The 16,033-nt window shown below is 60.2% G+C and overlaps 1 protein-coding gene across 1 annotated transcript in view; it reads right to left on the bottom strand.

Annotated features, from left to right (window-relative positions):
* Window positions 1-1,665: 1,665 nt before the first annotated feature.
* Window positions 1,666-16,033, bottom strand: part of PLEKHG2 (pleckstrin homology and RhoGEF domain containing G2) — a 29,288-nt gene continuing 14,920 nt past the window's right edge. The window contains exons 8-17 of the mRNA XM_075070500.1: window positions 15,303-15,572; window positions 14,464-14,550; window positions 14,132-14,165; window positions 13,551-13,652; window positions 13,114-13,215; window positions 12,426-12,467; window positions 11,909-11,946; window positions 11,119-11,394; window positions 8,368-9,796; window positions 1,666-6,222 (exon numbers count right to left, since the gene is read on the bottom strand). Coding sequence (XP_074926601.1) covers window positions 3,725-6,222; window positions 8,368-9,796; window positions 11,119-11,394; window positions 11,909-11,946; window positions 12,426-12,467; window positions 13,114-13,215; window positions 13,551-13,652; window positions 14,132-14,165; window positions 14,464-14,550; window positions 15,303-15,572 — 4,878 coding nt within the window. The 3' untranslated portion in view covers window positions 1,666-3,724. The remainder of the gene's footprint in view (window positions 6,223-8,367; window positions 9,797-11,118; window positions 11,395-11,908; window positions 11,947-12,425; window positions 12,468-13,113; window positions 13,216-13,550; window positions 13,653-14,131; window positions 14,166-14,463; window positions 14,551-15,302; window positions 15,573-16,033) is intronic.

Below are 16,033 nucleotides of genomic sequence, written 5' to 3'. Positions count from 1 at the left end.
ATGCAGAGGATAATAATAATACCCTGGAGGAGTGGCTCGATTTACAACCAGGCTGAGGGAGAAAGAAACCGCCCCCCCCAGGGCTTAAGACGATCTCGGACTATTAAGATGAGGCAGAGACCTAATGTGGCGGGGAGGGGGAAGCTTATCCCCCCTCTGCCTCTGCCAGGTTCTTACACTTTGCTCTGCAGCACCTTGTGCTGGGCACCCCCAGAGCCGGGATACCGGGCGAGACGGGCCTCGGCTCAGCTCCAATCTGGTGCCCCCTCCAATGTAAACTGGGTGGAAGTGAGATCAGAGTCTGGTCCATGAACCAAGAGTTGCTACAAGAGCAATGTGAGGGAGGGGGAAGCTCAGTTGATTTCATTAACTGAGACGTACTGCCTTAGGGTGGGTTAAAACCCCTGAACCTGATGAGCTAACCGCTGCCCTTTGCTCAGGTTCAGTGTAAGATACAACAGCGCTCTCCAAGCCCATGGCAAACCACAGCCACTCCGGAATTCAAGAGCCTTCGGTGCAGGGGAATTCAAGAGCCTTCGGTGCAGAGTATAGGTTTCAGGCGAAGAGTCTTGGGGGCATGGCACAAGGAGAGAGAGACAGAAGCAGAGAAAGACAGACACACACCCAGGATGTGTGCTGCTGCAGGGAAGGAAGCGACCTCCTGTTTTTTGGGTCCACCTGTGTTCAGAGAAACAGGACTTTGTACGGTCCCTTGCAAACAAACAGCATTGCCTCAAAGGTGCCAGATTCTAGGATCAATTTCTCTGCCCAGCTGGAACAATTGCAGGGCCCCCCAGCTTTGACTGGCTGCTTGAGCCAAAAAGGGTGGTCCAACCTCCACGGGGAAGGAGACTGTTGATAGCAGAGGGCTTTATAATTGAGCAAAGATTGAACAAGATCTAGCAGGAGGGAGTTGAAGCGAGACACATTCAGACTGGAAACAGGGAGGGGGCAAGTTTGTAATGGGGCAAGGAGCTAACCACTGGAGAGGTTCCCCAAGTGACCGGGCAGATTTTCTCTCTCAGAATCTTTAGATCAAGACCAGGTGCCTCTTGCTAACGATTGGCTGGATTATACAGATTTCAGAATGGTGCCTTCCGGCCTTTTAAAAAAAATCTACAAGAGAAGGAAACTAACGGCATTTTAAAACTGGCCATGACATCTTGGATGGCTTGCCCAAGGCTAGCATTGCCCCTAGCAGTCAGAGCAGACAAAAGTTGAATCTCAAATGGACAAAAACATACAGGCTCATCCATTACAGGCAGTAAAGGTGGTAATAACCCTAGAGATTTTTTTTTTTTCTCCTCAAATGGTGGGCTCTGAAATTATTTGTAGAAACATGTAGCTAAATGGTTCAACTGGAAGACTCGATATTAAATACTGGCGTCTCTTTAACTACCTGCTGCTCCAATTTAAAATCTCCTTGTGCAACCCAGCTTTAGAGATGAAGCAGAAAAACTCATTGCAAAAAGCCAGAAATAGCTGTACCACTTTTTAAGGAGCCAATATTTATTTCACTGTTCGCATTTTATTGCCACCGTTCCTGATGTCCTCTTTTAGGGAAAGGACACACACACACACACACAATTTCCCCTTGTTAATTTCAAGGAAAACGAGCAGGGATTCAAACATTCCAAGACGTTTCATCCAAATCACAACCCAGGATTGCTATGTCTGGAGGGATTTTACTATAGAAGTGCAATATTTAAGCAAACTTATTTTGCATCTTGAATTGGTCAGAGAAATCGACTAGAATCTCACAGCAACTCAGCTCCAGGGAAAGCTGGGAAGAAACTGAGGGGTGCTTTTGAGTTACAGGTTTTATGGGCGTAGAGGGGGGGGAAATCATTCTGGAGTAATTTGGACCAGTTGCCACTCTGCAGAGATTAAGAGCTGGAGATCCACCTAATTTAAACGGGGCATCTTACACTGGACACAGTGGGGCCAGATTCTCAGCTGGTTTAAACGGACATTGAGCCAGTGATTTCCATGTTGATCTGATACAAATACTTTAAAAAAAAACAGTTCTACCCAACTGTCCCACTGCAATTTTTATGGGCAAATTTTCTGAATTTAAGGTGCGTTTAGGCCTCAGAAAGAGACGGACATGGCTGCCTTGCCATTTCCAGCACACCCTGAGGCCAGCCCTTAAGCAAGAGTTGAGGGCCCATCTGTGGTTCCCTTGCAGAGAAAGTAACATCCACTTCCTACACATTTGAGGGCATGGATACTGAACAGCACCAGCTTCAGCTCACCAGAGCTGTAGTTTCAGTTTATGTTAGATTAATTACAGAAGCACCCAGGAAAATTGAGATGTATGCTGTGCCCAGAGCAAGCTACGCACCCTGCCCCAAAGAGTCCACAATCCCCATGGGGGAAAATGAGGCACAGGGCAGATTAAGTGGCTAGACCACAATCACACACTAGGAGTTCGTAGCAGAACTGGGAATACAACCCCTGCCCAACAGCTCGCGCAGGTTTAAGAGGGACTCGTGGAGCTGGGTTTCTGCCGGGGGGAGGCTGAAACACCAGAGCGAAGGCATAACAGGGATGGTGTGGCTGACACACCTCAGTATCTCAATGTGCCAGAGTCCAAAGACTGAAACTGACCCCTAGGTCTAGCGATCTGAGCCGGGCTCCATACAACTTAATGGGGACAGATGCGGCGGGGCCGGCGGTTCTGCACCAGGACAACGGCTTTCCCCATGCCTGGGGCTCTTGCTCTGCTGGGCTGCCTCAAGGAGAGTTTGGCTGAAGCAAGGATTTGGCCCAGAAGACACTTTGGTTTTCACACTTAAAAGCAGGAAAATAGTTGGGTGTATTTCTGCTGCCTCTCTGTGGGTCCACGCTGCTCCCTTCTGGCTAGGCGGGTGTGCATGCAGATCCCCGTGCTGGCTAAGGAGGTATGCATATGTTTGTACTGCCCTGTGCACACTCCTGCCCCCTGCTGCCTAGGCTTTTGTGTGTGTTTGTGTCCCCTCTAGTGCCCACTCCTCTTTACAAACACCCACACCGCTCACTTTGGTCTCGATGCAGGCCCAACCCACCGAGGAACAAGCCAGGCGGTTAAAACCACCCAGAGCCTGAACCGAATGCCGTCTGCCTCGTGAGGGGGCTTGCAGGGCAGAAAGCCCTTTACCTGTTGGCCTGTAGGTGCTGTGGCCACCTGGCCAGGACGAGCACAATCAGTTGGGGGCATACGGCTTTTACAGACCGGGCCCCGCCGATCCCTCCTGGCCTGGAAACTGTTGCTTAATTGCACGGATGGACTCTTGAGTTCAGCTGCATTATCCACCCCACTGTGCCTCTGAAGTCACTCAGGAAACCAGATCCCCAGCTGGCATCAATGGGCTTCATTCCACTGGGAGTCAGTGAACGTCGCTTCGTTAAGTTCAATGGACCCAGATCCCCAGGTGGTATCAATAGGCTTCATTCCACTGGGGTCAATGGATGTCGCTCCATTATGGTCAATGGACCCAGATCCCCAGCTGGCATCAATGGGCCTCATTCCATTGGGATCAATGGGCCCGGATCTTCAACTGGCCAAATTACCCTAGCTGGGGATCTGGCCCCACCCCTGCCAACCCCAGTGGGTCAGTAACAATTCATGCCCCTCACATACCATCCAGCCCCAGAAATATATGACCATTGGTCCCCGGGCACGTGCAGAGCCGGGAGCGCTCCTGCAGCTGTGGCTGTGAAACCCCCCGCCTGACCTGGGCCGTCACGTTTTCTGCGGGGTCTCTAAGGTGCTGCCATTGATCCGCCTTGTGCTGTGCTGCCCGGGCGCCGCCAGCAGCGGGTGGGTGAGGCTGACCTGAGCGTTGCTGAAGGAGGCGATCCGGCCGCTGCCCCCGATCTGGATGTTGACGGTGGTGGAGTAGCTGGCCCGATGGGGTCCCATGTCCCGAGCCGAGTCCGCCCTCACTTTAGGATACTCCTCCGGTGAGCCCGGCGCCCCCATGCTGCCTGCCCAGTCAGCGTACCTGGAACGCAAGCCGGGGACATCCGGCCACTTGATGCCATCCAGTTCATCGGGGCTGGGACTCGCTGAGTTGCTAGGGGGTGCCCTGGAGCAGCACCCTGCCCTGTCTCCATCCCTAGGGAACGGGGGGCTCTCGGGGTTTCCCCTCGGCCTCCTGCCTGGCTGAGGTAACGTGGCGGAGGGGTGGGAGGTGGGCTGCAGGGGCGAGGAGAGGCGGAGGGTGGAAGGCTGGGAGGGGACGTGCAAGGGGGCAAAGGAGCAAGGCCGCGGGGGGGCGAAGCCACCTCTTCCCACTGCGGGGCGCTGACTGGAGGGAGGCGGGGAGCACACCCGGGGGCAGGCTGGCGCTGGAGACTGGACCCTGGAGCTGGGCTCTGAAGTGGAGGAGAAGGGGGCGGGCTGCTTAGCCCGGGGGGCCGGGCATGTCCCCGAGAGACGGTCGAAGGCCAGCAGCACGCCCGAGCCAGACACCAAGGGGATGGGCTCCCCCAGCCAGCCGGAATCGCGGCAACAGCCCGGGGCAGAGGGCGACCCAGGGCTTGCACAGGGGGAAGGGCAGACACTGAGCTGGGAAGGGTCCCGTTTGCTGGTACAATGAGACCAGGCATTGGCCTTCTCACTGGGGAATGGAGCAGATGGGGGTGCTGGGGCTCTGGAGCCCAGGGGGCCAGGGGGCAGTCTCGGGACAGCTGAGCAAGGAGGCAAAGGCCTGGTGGGTGCCGGGGTCTCTGTCGACGGAGTCTGGGTGCCAGGTGGCCCCAAGGGGCAGGAGGATGGCTTTGGGATGGCTGAGCAAGGAGGCAGAGGCCTGGTGGGTGCCGGAGTCTCTGCTGCAGGAGGCTGGGTGCCAGGTGGTCCCAAGGGGCAGGCGGATGGTCTCGGGATGGCTGAGCAAGGAGGCAGAGGCTTGGTGGGTGCCAGGGTCTCTGCCAGTGGAGGCTGGGTGCCAGGTGGTCCCAAAGGGTAGGATGATCTCGGGATGGCTGTGCAAGCAGGCAGAGGCCTGGTGGGTGCCGGAGTCTCTGCTGCAGGAGGCTGGGTGTCAGGTGGCCCCGAGGAAGCACCATTTCTCTTGGCCAGGCTCTGGCTGATGCAGGAGGCGGCGATGTACCTGGAGATGGCCGCGGCGCTGGAGGAGAGGCGCCGGTGTGCCGGGGAGGAGGTCTGGAGGCGCAGCAGAGCCGGGAGGGGGCTGCGATCCAGGCCAGAGCTGGGTGACGTGGGAGCTGACCGGGCCACGGAGCGGCTGGGCTGGGCAGCTGCAGCCGAGAACAGCTCCGGGGATGGGTGTGCCATGCCCGTGGCCCGGGAAGGCAGGCGGGTGCCCCGGGATGGCACAGCTGCCAGGGGCAGGGCATTGCTGTGGACCGGAGACGAGGATCCTGCAGCACTGGAGGGTGCCGCAGGTGGGACGGGGTCTGGCGCAGGAGGCAGGGAAGCCTCTCCTGTCTCGCAGCAGACAGGCCCCAGCAATGGTTGGGGGAGCAGCTCCTCAGTGCCAGGCGGGGAATCCCTGCCCAAAGCCAGGGCCCGCTCCTCTGGCAGCAGGACAACGATAGGCCCACTCTGCTTCCCCGCCGGCTCTGGGGGGCCAGCGCCAGGGATGGAGAGGTCCTGTCCCACCAGGTCGGGCTCGGAGGACGTGCCGACACACGCAGGCTGCCGTTCCGTTGCAGGGGTGGGGGAGGCCACTGGGACCGGCCCAGCCACCTCCGGCGCCTGCTGGCTCAGGGCTGCTTCCCAGAAGGGAGAGGAGGCTGCCGTCTCTGTGGAAACCTCCCCGGTGCTCGGCTTACCCCGGTGCCCGCAGGCCTGCAGCCCGGCTTGGCAGCCTGGCACCGACAGGCACCCGGCTCCTTCAAAGTCCTTGGCTTCGGGTGTCGTGCCAGTTCCACTGGTAGCAACGGGAGCTGGCGAGGGAGAGCTGCCCATGCCGGGGCCTTCCCCATCCGGATTGCCTGGGCTCGGGGGGTCCCCGCTGAGCTTCGGGGGCGGTTCCACCAGCGAGGGGGGAGGCGGAACAGCTGCCGGGGGGGGAAGCTCCTGCTGGGCGGCTCCTGGCTCCTCTGCCGGGGGCGAACCCAGATGCAGGGAAGCCAGAAGAGGTGCAGGCCCATCACTGTGCAGATCCAGGGCGTTCCCTCGGGCGGCGGCCACCAGCAGCACGTTCTCCTGGACACAGTTCACGTGCAGGGGGGGCTCACGGATGAGAACATGGCCGTAAAGCCGGGGCTCGCCTGGGGGAGACAAGGGGAGAGGGGTCAGCAGCTCCCTGTCGGCTTACGCCCCTTATCCCCACGTGCAGCCTAGTGGGTAGAGCACAAGCATGAGCTTCAGGAGACCCGGTTCCCAGTCTTGTGCTGCTCTGGGGTGACCTTGGGCAAGACCGGTGTCTCAGTTTCCCCATCTGTAAAAAGGGGATCCAATTTACCCGCCTTCGTGAAGAACTTGGAGACCTGCAGAGGGGCCGAATATTATTCTCTCACCTACTGCAGAGCTGAGCATGCAGCCCCAATTGACCCCAAAGTACAGGTGCAGGGATCCAAGCAGGACAGAGCCCAGGGTCAGACCCCCCCTGCCCCAAAGCTGGTGTGAACCGGTGTTAGGAGCCACAGAAGTCAAAGGAATGGTGCTGATTCCCACTGCCTGGGGATATTACTCCGGCATTCACCCCAGCTGGGGACCCATCCTAGCAGATCAACTCCTGAATCCCTTTGAGCAGGGAACTCTGCCCGTTGTGCGAACGCACCCCGCGCCAGCAGGGGGGGCTGCGGTCTCTTGCACACACCCATATACATTGCTCAGATGGCATTGTCCAATTTCACCAGAGCCATCACCCCCCCCCCACGCTCCGCTTTCCCAGCTGCCCTTCCCATCTGCTCTCAGGCCCCCACAAGGAACATTTTCTTTCCTGGGCACAGGTCCCAGGACAGCGGCTTTTGTTCTGACACCGGGGGTGGGGGTGGGGGGCAGGCCTTGCTTGCAGGAGGAGCAGCCTGCAGGGGTTACCACCAGCTTTCTATTCTGATCCCCCCAGCAATGACTGTGTGTGCGTGTGTGTGACCGAACAGGACCCAGCTGCGCCTGTGAACGCTTCCTGCACAGGACTGATGAGTTGCAGGCTGCAGGGATAGTCCCCACCCACTTAGGGGAGTTGGGACTAGAACCCGTGTCCCTGCAATCCACCCCCCTAGGCATCTACGGCTTGAGCAAAAGGAATGCCTCGCAAGCTGGCCGCTCCTCTTGCGCCTCAAGCCCTGCCACAGCCGGCAGAAAGTCCCCTCTGCAGCTCCCTCCACCCCAGGCCCCAGGACAGCTTTGCTCAGACTCCACACGCCTGTCTCCCTGGGTGGCTCTGTGCCAGCCAATCTAGTCCTGGGACAGGCCAGGTGGCTCTGGGGTGCAGTTCGACCTGCTCTGGTGTCCAGGCACCCGGGACACCAACGCTCGGACAGCAGAGACTGACGTAAGGAGGGATCCAGATACACAGACCTGGGAGGCAGGGGGTAGGGAAAGCCAGCGGCCGGGGAGCCGGGGGCAAACAGGCCAGAGCTGCTGGAGTCTCAGATCCTGCCCTGATTTGGACTCCATGTTACCCCATTGCCCTGGGATCCATCATGATTCTCCACACAACCTAGAGATTTGAAGGAGGTACTGGCTGGCTCAGGGGGTGAGGAATCGGGCACGGAGCCTTTCCCCTCTAGGGAGCGCCGGCTCTGATCCAGCCTAGGGTGGGGGACTGGCTGGCTCAGGGGGGTGAAGAATGGGGCACGGAGCCTTTCCCCTCTGGGGACACCGGCTCTGATCCAAGTCCAGGTGGCGGGACTGGCTGGCTCAAGGGGGTGGGAATGGGGCACTTTCCCCTCTAGGGGACACCGGCTCTGATCCAGTCCAGGGTGGGGGACTGGCTGGCTCAAGGGGGTGGGGAATGGGGCACGGAGCCTTTCCCCTCTAGGGGACACCGGCTCTGATCCAGTCCAGGGTGGGGGACTGGCTGGCTCAAGGGGGTGGGGAATGGGGCACGGAGCCTTTCCCCTCTAGGGGACACCGGCTCTGATCCAGTCCAGGGTGGGGGACTGGCTGGCTCAGGGGGATGAGGAATGGGGCACAGAGCCTTTCCCCTCTAGGGGGCGCAGGCTCTGATCCACCCTAGGGTGGGTAACTGGCTGGCTCAGGGGGCCGCGGAATCGGGCATGGAGCAGTGGGGAGAGGGACAGCCATGCTGCAGAGAGCCTGGCATACAGAGTGACACCCTGGGGTGCCCTACAGAGGGTGGAGTTCTCTGACACCTGGGGCTGCCCCGGGCCCCTCCCAAGGCCTCCCTCCAAACCGTGCCGCAGCAGGGGGGTCCTACCCACACAGCCACAAGCCCTGGGACTCACAGCGAGGGAGGCAGGGCCCTGGCATCTCCTCCCGCAGGCTTTCCAGGGTGCCCATCCTGCTGGGTACTGGGCGGCGCAGCCCGTCCTGCGGCCTCCGGGCCATCTTGGACCGGCTGATCTTCTCGCTGTACATCCGCGCCAGGGCCTGGACCTTGCTAAGGATCCGCTCCGAGTTCTCCAGCAGGCAAGGGGCAGTGTCCTCGTACAGCCCTGGCAGGGGGGCGTAGCCGGCGGGCGGGACACCATCAGCCCGAGGGACCCCGTCGCCACGGGGCAGCCGGGGTGGGGCAGCCAGATCTGATTCCTCCACAATCCACAGGGGCTCCAGGAACGGTGGGGGCTCACGGGCGGCTGCCGGCCCTTTGCTGCCCAGCTTCATGCGGGGGGTGCGCGCTCCCAGGGCGTCCGCCGCCCCCCGCTCTTTCTCCCGCCACGCCCGCCGGATCTCTGCGCACGACTTGTACTCGGGCTCCTGGCCGGCAGGGGGCGGGGCAACATGGCTGGCAGGCTGGCCCCGCCCCTTCTCAGCATCCTCTTGGTTGGCGTCAGCTTCGGTGCCTCCGTCAATGAGCTGGCCCCGCCCTTTCCCAGCATCCTCTTGGTTGGCGTCAGCTTCGGTGCCTTGGTCAATGAGCTGGTCCTGCCCCTTCCCAGCATCCTCTTGGTTGATGCCATGGATGTCTGGGTTGATTGGCTGGCCCTGTCCCTTCCCAGCATCCTCTTGGGCCTCTTGGTTGGCCCCAAACTGAGTGTCTTGATCAAAGGCCGGGCCCTCCCCGTTCCCAGAATCCTCTTGGTTGGCGTCACGAGGGATGGTGTTTTGGTCAAGAAACTGGCCCCATCTCCTCCTAGCATCCTCCTGGCGGGCAGGGCGGGCCTTGGCCCGAGAAGCCCGGCCCCTCTCGCAGTCCATGGCTCCTTCCTGCTGGGGGAGGCGGTTGAAGTGGAGCACAGAGTCCCGCACCACCCCGGTGGGGGCAGAGAGGGCACCCTCCTGAGCAGGGAGGTCTGGAGCAGCCTCGCTCGCCTCGTAGTAGCACTTGATCTTCTCGATCAGCAGCCGGTCGTCTCGGGTCAGCGGCGAGTCCTGCGCTGACCCATCCCCATATGCGGGGCAGGCCCCATCAGTGGAGCCGAGCTCCTCATTGGACGCTTCGCGCCCTGCACGCAGGGCGTTATCCCCTGCCAGGCCCTCTGGCTTGCCGGCGGCCTCCTCTGCACTCAGGTCTTCTAGGACACAAAGTGGGGAAGGGCCCCGCTCCTCCTTTTGCTCCTCCTCCGATTCGCTCTGGGGGGGATGGCGCGGCGGGAGGGGTTGCGTCAAGCCGAGGCTGCCACAGCAGGGCTCGTCTCCCCCTGTGGCGTCTGCCTCCTGAATCTCGCTTCCCTCGGCTCGTTCTTCCAGCACGGCTCGGCTCAGAGGCGGATCCTGGGGGATCAAAGCAGACAACAGCGGGGTCAGAGTCAGGCTGGGGGGATATTTCTCAGCAAAGGATTGTTCCATCAGAAAACGGTGATCTGTCAAAAGCGGACCCTCGCTGGCGGGAAATGGACGCATTTCTCGTCTCAAAAACACCCGGGGGAAAATGTTTCTAAATTTTTTAAATGAAAAATTCCAGTTTTCCGGTTCAAACCATATAATAAAAAATAGAAATTAAAAAAATGAGGTGACGGGGCAGTGGGTGGGTGAATCCTTCATTTCGCTCTTTGTTTCCGTCTTACGAAGTGTTACCCGGGGCAGGCAGGGCTTGAAAATCACCCCAAAATGCGTTACATCATTTATGGAGAACCCCAAGTTTAAACAAAAATAAAATAAAAAGGATCAAAAGTGAAATGAAATGTTTGAAATGACCGGAAGGGAAACAAATTTCCAACTGGTGAAAATCTTTGAGATTTTGATTTTACGTCCCGATTCGGGAAGGGAAAATATTTCAATCTCTTGACCGTGTTCCTAGGATGAGCAAAGCTTCCCGTCCAGGTCTAGCTAACAGATCCTTGCGGTTTCACTTAATAATCACACAGCTCCTGGAATCATGGGCTTTCGGGGGAATCTAGGCTTTGATTCAAAGCCCAAAAGGAAATTGCCAGCCCTCCTGGTTGAACAAAAAAGGGTGAAAATGTGAGCTCAGAGCAGCAGAAAGAACCCTTGACTCTCATGATTTCTCAGGCAAAAATCACAGGATTTCTCAGCCAAATCTCAGGCTGGGCGGAAGGCTGATGGTGCAGCACTGGTAGAATTTTCACAGCACGGTTTTGGATACCAAGTTCCATTTAAGGGACCCGGGAAAAATCAGACTCCGAAGGGCCCAGTCGGATTTGAAAATGGGGCTTTCGCTCTTAAGTCAGGTGCTTTTGAAAATGTTACCCATAGGCACACAGAAGTCTACGTCCTAGGCTCTGCTCTAACCACTAGACCGCACTTCCCTCAGCCAGAGACAGACCCCACGAGTCCTGGCTCCCAGACTCCCTGCTCTGACCACAAGACCTCACTCACCACCCTCAGCCAGAGACAGAACCCAGGAATCCTGGTTCCCAGACCCAGTGCTCTGACCACTAGACCTCACTCTGCTCCCTCAGCCAGAGACAGACCCCACGAGTCCTGGCTCCCAGAGCCCCGGCTCTGACCACTAGATCCCACTCACCTCCCTCAGCCAGAGACAGAACCCAGGAGTCCTGGTTCTCAGCCCAGTGCTCCCTCCACTAGCCAATGCCGCTTCTACCTTCTCTCCCATTATGCCCCTTCTCACATACCTGCTCTGGCTGTGGAGTGGGGCTCCCAGGGCGCTGCTCTCCTTGCCCCCATGGCGTCTCCTCTGTACCCAGGTCCCCGCTCAGCCCCCTCTGGCTGAGCAGCTCCAGGATCTCCTCGGTGATGGACAGCGGCTCCTCGGCCAGGCAGAACGGGGGTGACTCGGCATCCTCACCGTGGTCCGACTCCTCAGCTACGCTGGAGTCCAGGGTGCAGACACTGCCTGAGAGTGCCAGGGGCGGCGGGGCGGGGAACAGCTCCCCCTCGCTGCCCGCATGCTACAAAGGGAACAGGCCCCAGGCTGCTAAGGACAGCAGTCCTGGACTGATCCCACCCCCCCATCCCTCCCTCCACGCACGCCCCCCAGACCTGGGCACTGGGTGGGGAGAGGACAGCAAGGTTATTTGCCTGTTTTAACCCCCCTCTCCCTGCCAGCAGGGATAGAACCCAGGAGGCCTAACTCCCAGCCTCCCCCGGCTCTAACCACTAACCCCCATTCCCCTTCCCAGAGCTGGGGACAGAACCCAGGAGTCCTGGCTCCCAGCCCTCCTGCTCTAACCAGTAGACCTCACTCCTCTCTCAGAGCCAAGGAGAGAACCCAGGAGTCCTGATTCCCAGCCGCCTCCCGCTCTAACCACTAGATACCACTCCCCTCTCAGAACCAAGGAGAGAACCCAGGAGTCCTCCCCCCACCCCACACCTTCCAACTTCCTACCCCGGCACTGAGACCCTATTGGCAGCTATAAAACACCAGCTGGGGAAGGGAAACCTCAGAACACGCCAGCCCCTTACCTTCAATTTGGGGGTGGCTGGGAGCCCCCGACAGCGACCTCAGCACAGAAGAGAAAGAGAGAAACCCAGAGTTAGACACCTGAGCAGCCGGCCCCGAAACCCACCAGCATGGACCCGTCTGGCAAAACAAGGGCTAGCCCCGCCAGCACCTCCTGGGCTCAGGTCCTGTCCCGGGCTCTTAGGAACAAGGGAATTTTCAGATCAGATCAGACTTGGGGCCCATCTACCCCGGTATCTTGCCTGCATCAGAGGAAAGGGCAAGACTCCCCTCTAGTGGGCAGTGTTGGGATAGCCAGTGACTGCCTAACCCAGGAAGGCTGAGGTCATAACTCAGGACTGGCTGCATGTTGGCAACACAGCCAATTGAGGGGCCCGGTTGGGGGAGCCCAGGGCTGGGATAGCAGGGAGGTGAGGGGGACTGAGGCGCATCAGGAGAGCAGAGGGAGAGCCCAGGGCTCAGTGGGTGCTGCGGGTCGGGACTGAGGGGCACCAGGAGAGCGGGGTGTGGGATACTTACCGTTCTGCTCCTGCCCCATCTGGCTCAGCTCAGTGGTCGGCTCTGGGGGCAGAGGAAGAAGCGTTAAAGAGGGAACACCTCTTTAAGGCCACTCAGGTTCCACCCTGCCAGGAAGAGCTAGGGAGGCTCGGGTGACCCGGGAAGCTCCCCTGTGTGGCACACCCTAGCAGGCGGAATGACAGCTGGGGAAACTGAGGCACAAAAGGGGGACGAGACTTATACAAAGTCACATGAGGAGTCTTTGGCAGAGAACCCAGGAGTCCTGAACCTGTTGTTTCCTGCTCTAGCCATTTCCCTCCCAGAGCTAGGGAGAGAACCCAGGAGTTCTGGCTCCCAGCCCTTCTCCTCTAACTCACCAGATCCCGCTCCCCTCCCAGAGCTGGGAGTCAGGACTTCTGGGTTCTCTCCCCAGCTCTGGGAGGGAAGTGGGGTCTAGTGGCTAGAGCAGGGGGGGCTGGGTTCTCTCCCCAGCTCTATCATTTACATGCCTCAGTTTCCCCATTGGAGGGCGGGGGGGGGGCTCTATCTTCGTGGCCCAATCAATCCTTCCCGTCGGCTGAGTCCACTGATGGGGGGGCCCCATTTGCATGAGTTGGGAGGTGCCACCCCCCGCCAGTCCCCATAGGAGCTGGGCTGAGTCCCGGCAAACTCCTCTCCTGCCGTCCCGTGCTGGCTGAGGGGCACTCACCGGACTGCCTGCGCCCCCGGCGGTACTGAGTGGCGCTGTCCGGCTGGACGACGGGGCAGCTTTTGCGGGCTCTCTCCGGGCTGCACATGAATTTGGGTGGCTCTGAAACGGGACAGGAGAGCCCAGATCAGAAAGGAATCCAGCCCCACCCCTGCCTCTGGCTTCTCTGGGGCGCCAGCCCCCACTCTGAGCTGCAGGGGCTGGGTCAGGATTTTCCCCCCCACCCAGCCCCTGAGTGCAGCAGGGTCCTTGCACATGGGGGGCATTAGCGCCAGGACTCGCTCCCTGGCACACGGTCCCACGCCCACCCTGCTGGCATCAAGAGCCCCATGGCGTCCCGGCTCAGCTCAACGGGGCGCTGGCCTGGCCTATGGCTGGGAACCCCCACTTCGGTGCAGGAGCTGTTGCGTCCCGCTTTCCCCCCGGCCCCTTCGTACCTGACTGCCGCCTGCCGCGGGGGAAGCCCCAGGCATCCTCCATCCTTGGAGAGGGGGCCGGTGTCTTCAGGGGCTCTGGGCTGCAGCGGATCTCTGGGGAGCCTGGTACAGATGAGGGGTTGGAGCGTCTAACGCTGCTGCTCCTGCCCCCCTCCCCAAACGCTGTCCATGCTTCACACCCCGGCAGCCCCATGAGTCATGTTCTCTGCTCATACCCTGCCCAGCCCCACCTCCTTCCAGCCCCTCCCTTCCTGTCACTCAGCAATGGCCTCAAGGCTACTGGCCTACAGCAGAGATAGGGGGCTGGGAGTCAGGATGCCTGGGTTCTCACTCCAGCTCTGGGATGGAAATGGGATCTAGAGGTTAGAGCCAGAGCCTGGACTCCTGGATTCTCTCCCCAGCTCTGGGAAGGGAGGGGAGTGTAGATGGGCTGGGAGTCAGGACTCCTGGGTTCTCACTCCAGCTCTGGGAGGGGAGTGAGGTCTAGTGGTTAGAACGTGGCGGGGCTGGGAGCCAGGACTCCTGGGTTCTCTCCCCAGCTCTGGGAGAAGGGGGCTGGGTGCAGATAGCCACTCACTTACTTTGGAAGCTGTTCTCCAGCAGCACTTGCTTGGCCTGTAACAACAAGAAAAGGGGGTTACACACCTGGCTGCAGTGCACAGCGCCCCTTTGGGGATAAGAGGAGAGCGCGGCCTCCAGGGGCTACTGCACACCTGGCTGCAGCATGCAGCGCCCCCCACATGGGTAAGAGGGGAGTGCAGCCTCCAAGGCCCAGTCCCGTGTTGGCCCCTGGCTGTGGCCGGCTGGGGGAGGCAGCCGGGGGCAATGGCTTCATTACGAACAGGAGTGAGGTCTGAGAACAGACTCCGAGCAGCCAGCGGAGACCCCTTAGCTGCATCCTTCCCCTGCTCACCTTCTGCGGGATAGATGCTGGGTGGTTCTCGACGATCAGGCGCTTCAGGTAATGGATCCACAGCCGCTTCTCTTCCTGGTTCCTGGCCTGCAGAGGGGACGGGGGAAGTAACACCCATAGCTGATTTGCTGCCACCTCTGGGGCGGGGGCTGGTTATACAGGGACCCTTCATCTGGTGCTGAGATGCAGCTACCTCTAGGGTGGGGCGTGGGGGCTGGTTATACAGGGATCACTCACTGGTGCTGAGATGCAGCCGCCTCTGGAGTGGGGCATGGGGGCTGGTTATACAGGGACCCCTCCCCTGGTGCAGCGATGCAGCCACCTCTGGGGTGGAGTGTGGGGGTTAGTTATACAGGGACCCCTAACCCGGTGCAGAGATGCAGCTACCTCTGGGGTGGGATGTGGGGGCTGTTTATACAGGGACCACTCGCCCGGCACAAAGGACCCAAGCGAAGGCACAGAGGGGAAACCGAGGGGCAAGTGCCAAGGAATCTCCAGTAGCCACAACTTGTCAGGATCTCAGCTGTGTCTCTCTGGCACAAGGACAACGCGCCCTACCACAACCCTGGGGCAGTGAGGAGAGCACCCCCTTTTGAGCCACACCCCACCCCCTGCAGCCCCACAGGGGATACAGGGGGGGATCTGCACTATGAGGGAAGAGACCCTCCCTCCACACACACACACAACATAGCGCCCCCGAGCGCCGCGTTGGGGAATTGCCCTTGGAACTCATTGCAAGGGCAAAGTCCCGTCCCCCCCACCACACACACACACATTCAACCCCACTGCTGAGCCCCTGCCCCCTAGCGCTGCAATATGGAGGGTTGGGGGGCACTCACCTGCACCATGTGCTGCTGCTTGGGGATGGTGAGGTCCGAGATCTTGAAGCTCAGGGGGTCCTTGAGGCTCTCCGAGAGGGCCAGGTTACAGCACTGGGGGGGAGGGGGGAGGAGAGCGCAGCATGACCCCCACTCTGGCCACCGGCCCCTCGCGGGGGCAGGAGACAGTGCAGGGGCCCGGGTGCAACAGGGGGGAGCTACGGAGGGGGAACAGCCCAGGGGCCGGGAACCCCTTGATGGGGCCCACGCGGGGCTAGTACAGACCCCACCCTGACCACAGGGGATGGCTGGGGAAAGCCAGCAGAGGTGAGGGGGGCCCCCCCGCCCTCCAGTGTATTTGGGGTGCCCCTCCCCCTGCCTAGCCCCCAAAGGATAGGGAACCCCTGCCCCCTAAAGGAATGGAGTGCCCTGTCCCCTGTTCATCCCCCAGAGCATAAGGACCCCTCACCCGCCCCCCAGAGAAGAGAGTAAGCCCTGGCCATGCCCCCAGGGCACAGAGGATGCCCCTCCCCCTTCCCAGCCCGCACTAGATGGGGTGCCCTTTCCCCTGCTCACCCCCCAGAAATTAGGGACCCCTCACCCGCCCCCCAGAGAAGAGAGCAAGCCCTGGCCACGCCCACAGGGGATGGTGGTGTCCCTCCCCCTTCCCATCCCCCACTGGACAGGACGGCCCTCCCCCTGCTCACCCCCCAGGAAATAGGGAGCCCCCCTCCCTCACCCACTCTCCCCAT

Source organism: Chelonoidis abingdonii, chromosome 11 (assembly GCF_003597395.2).
Source record: "Chelonoidis abingdonii isolate Lonesome George chromosome 11, CheloAbing_2.0, whole genome shotgun sequence".
Taxonomy (NCBI): Eukaryota; Metazoa; Chordata; order Testudines; family Testudinidae; genus Chelonoidis; species Chelonoidis abingdonii.
This window is presented reverse-complemented; position numbering and strand designations above follow the sequence as displayed.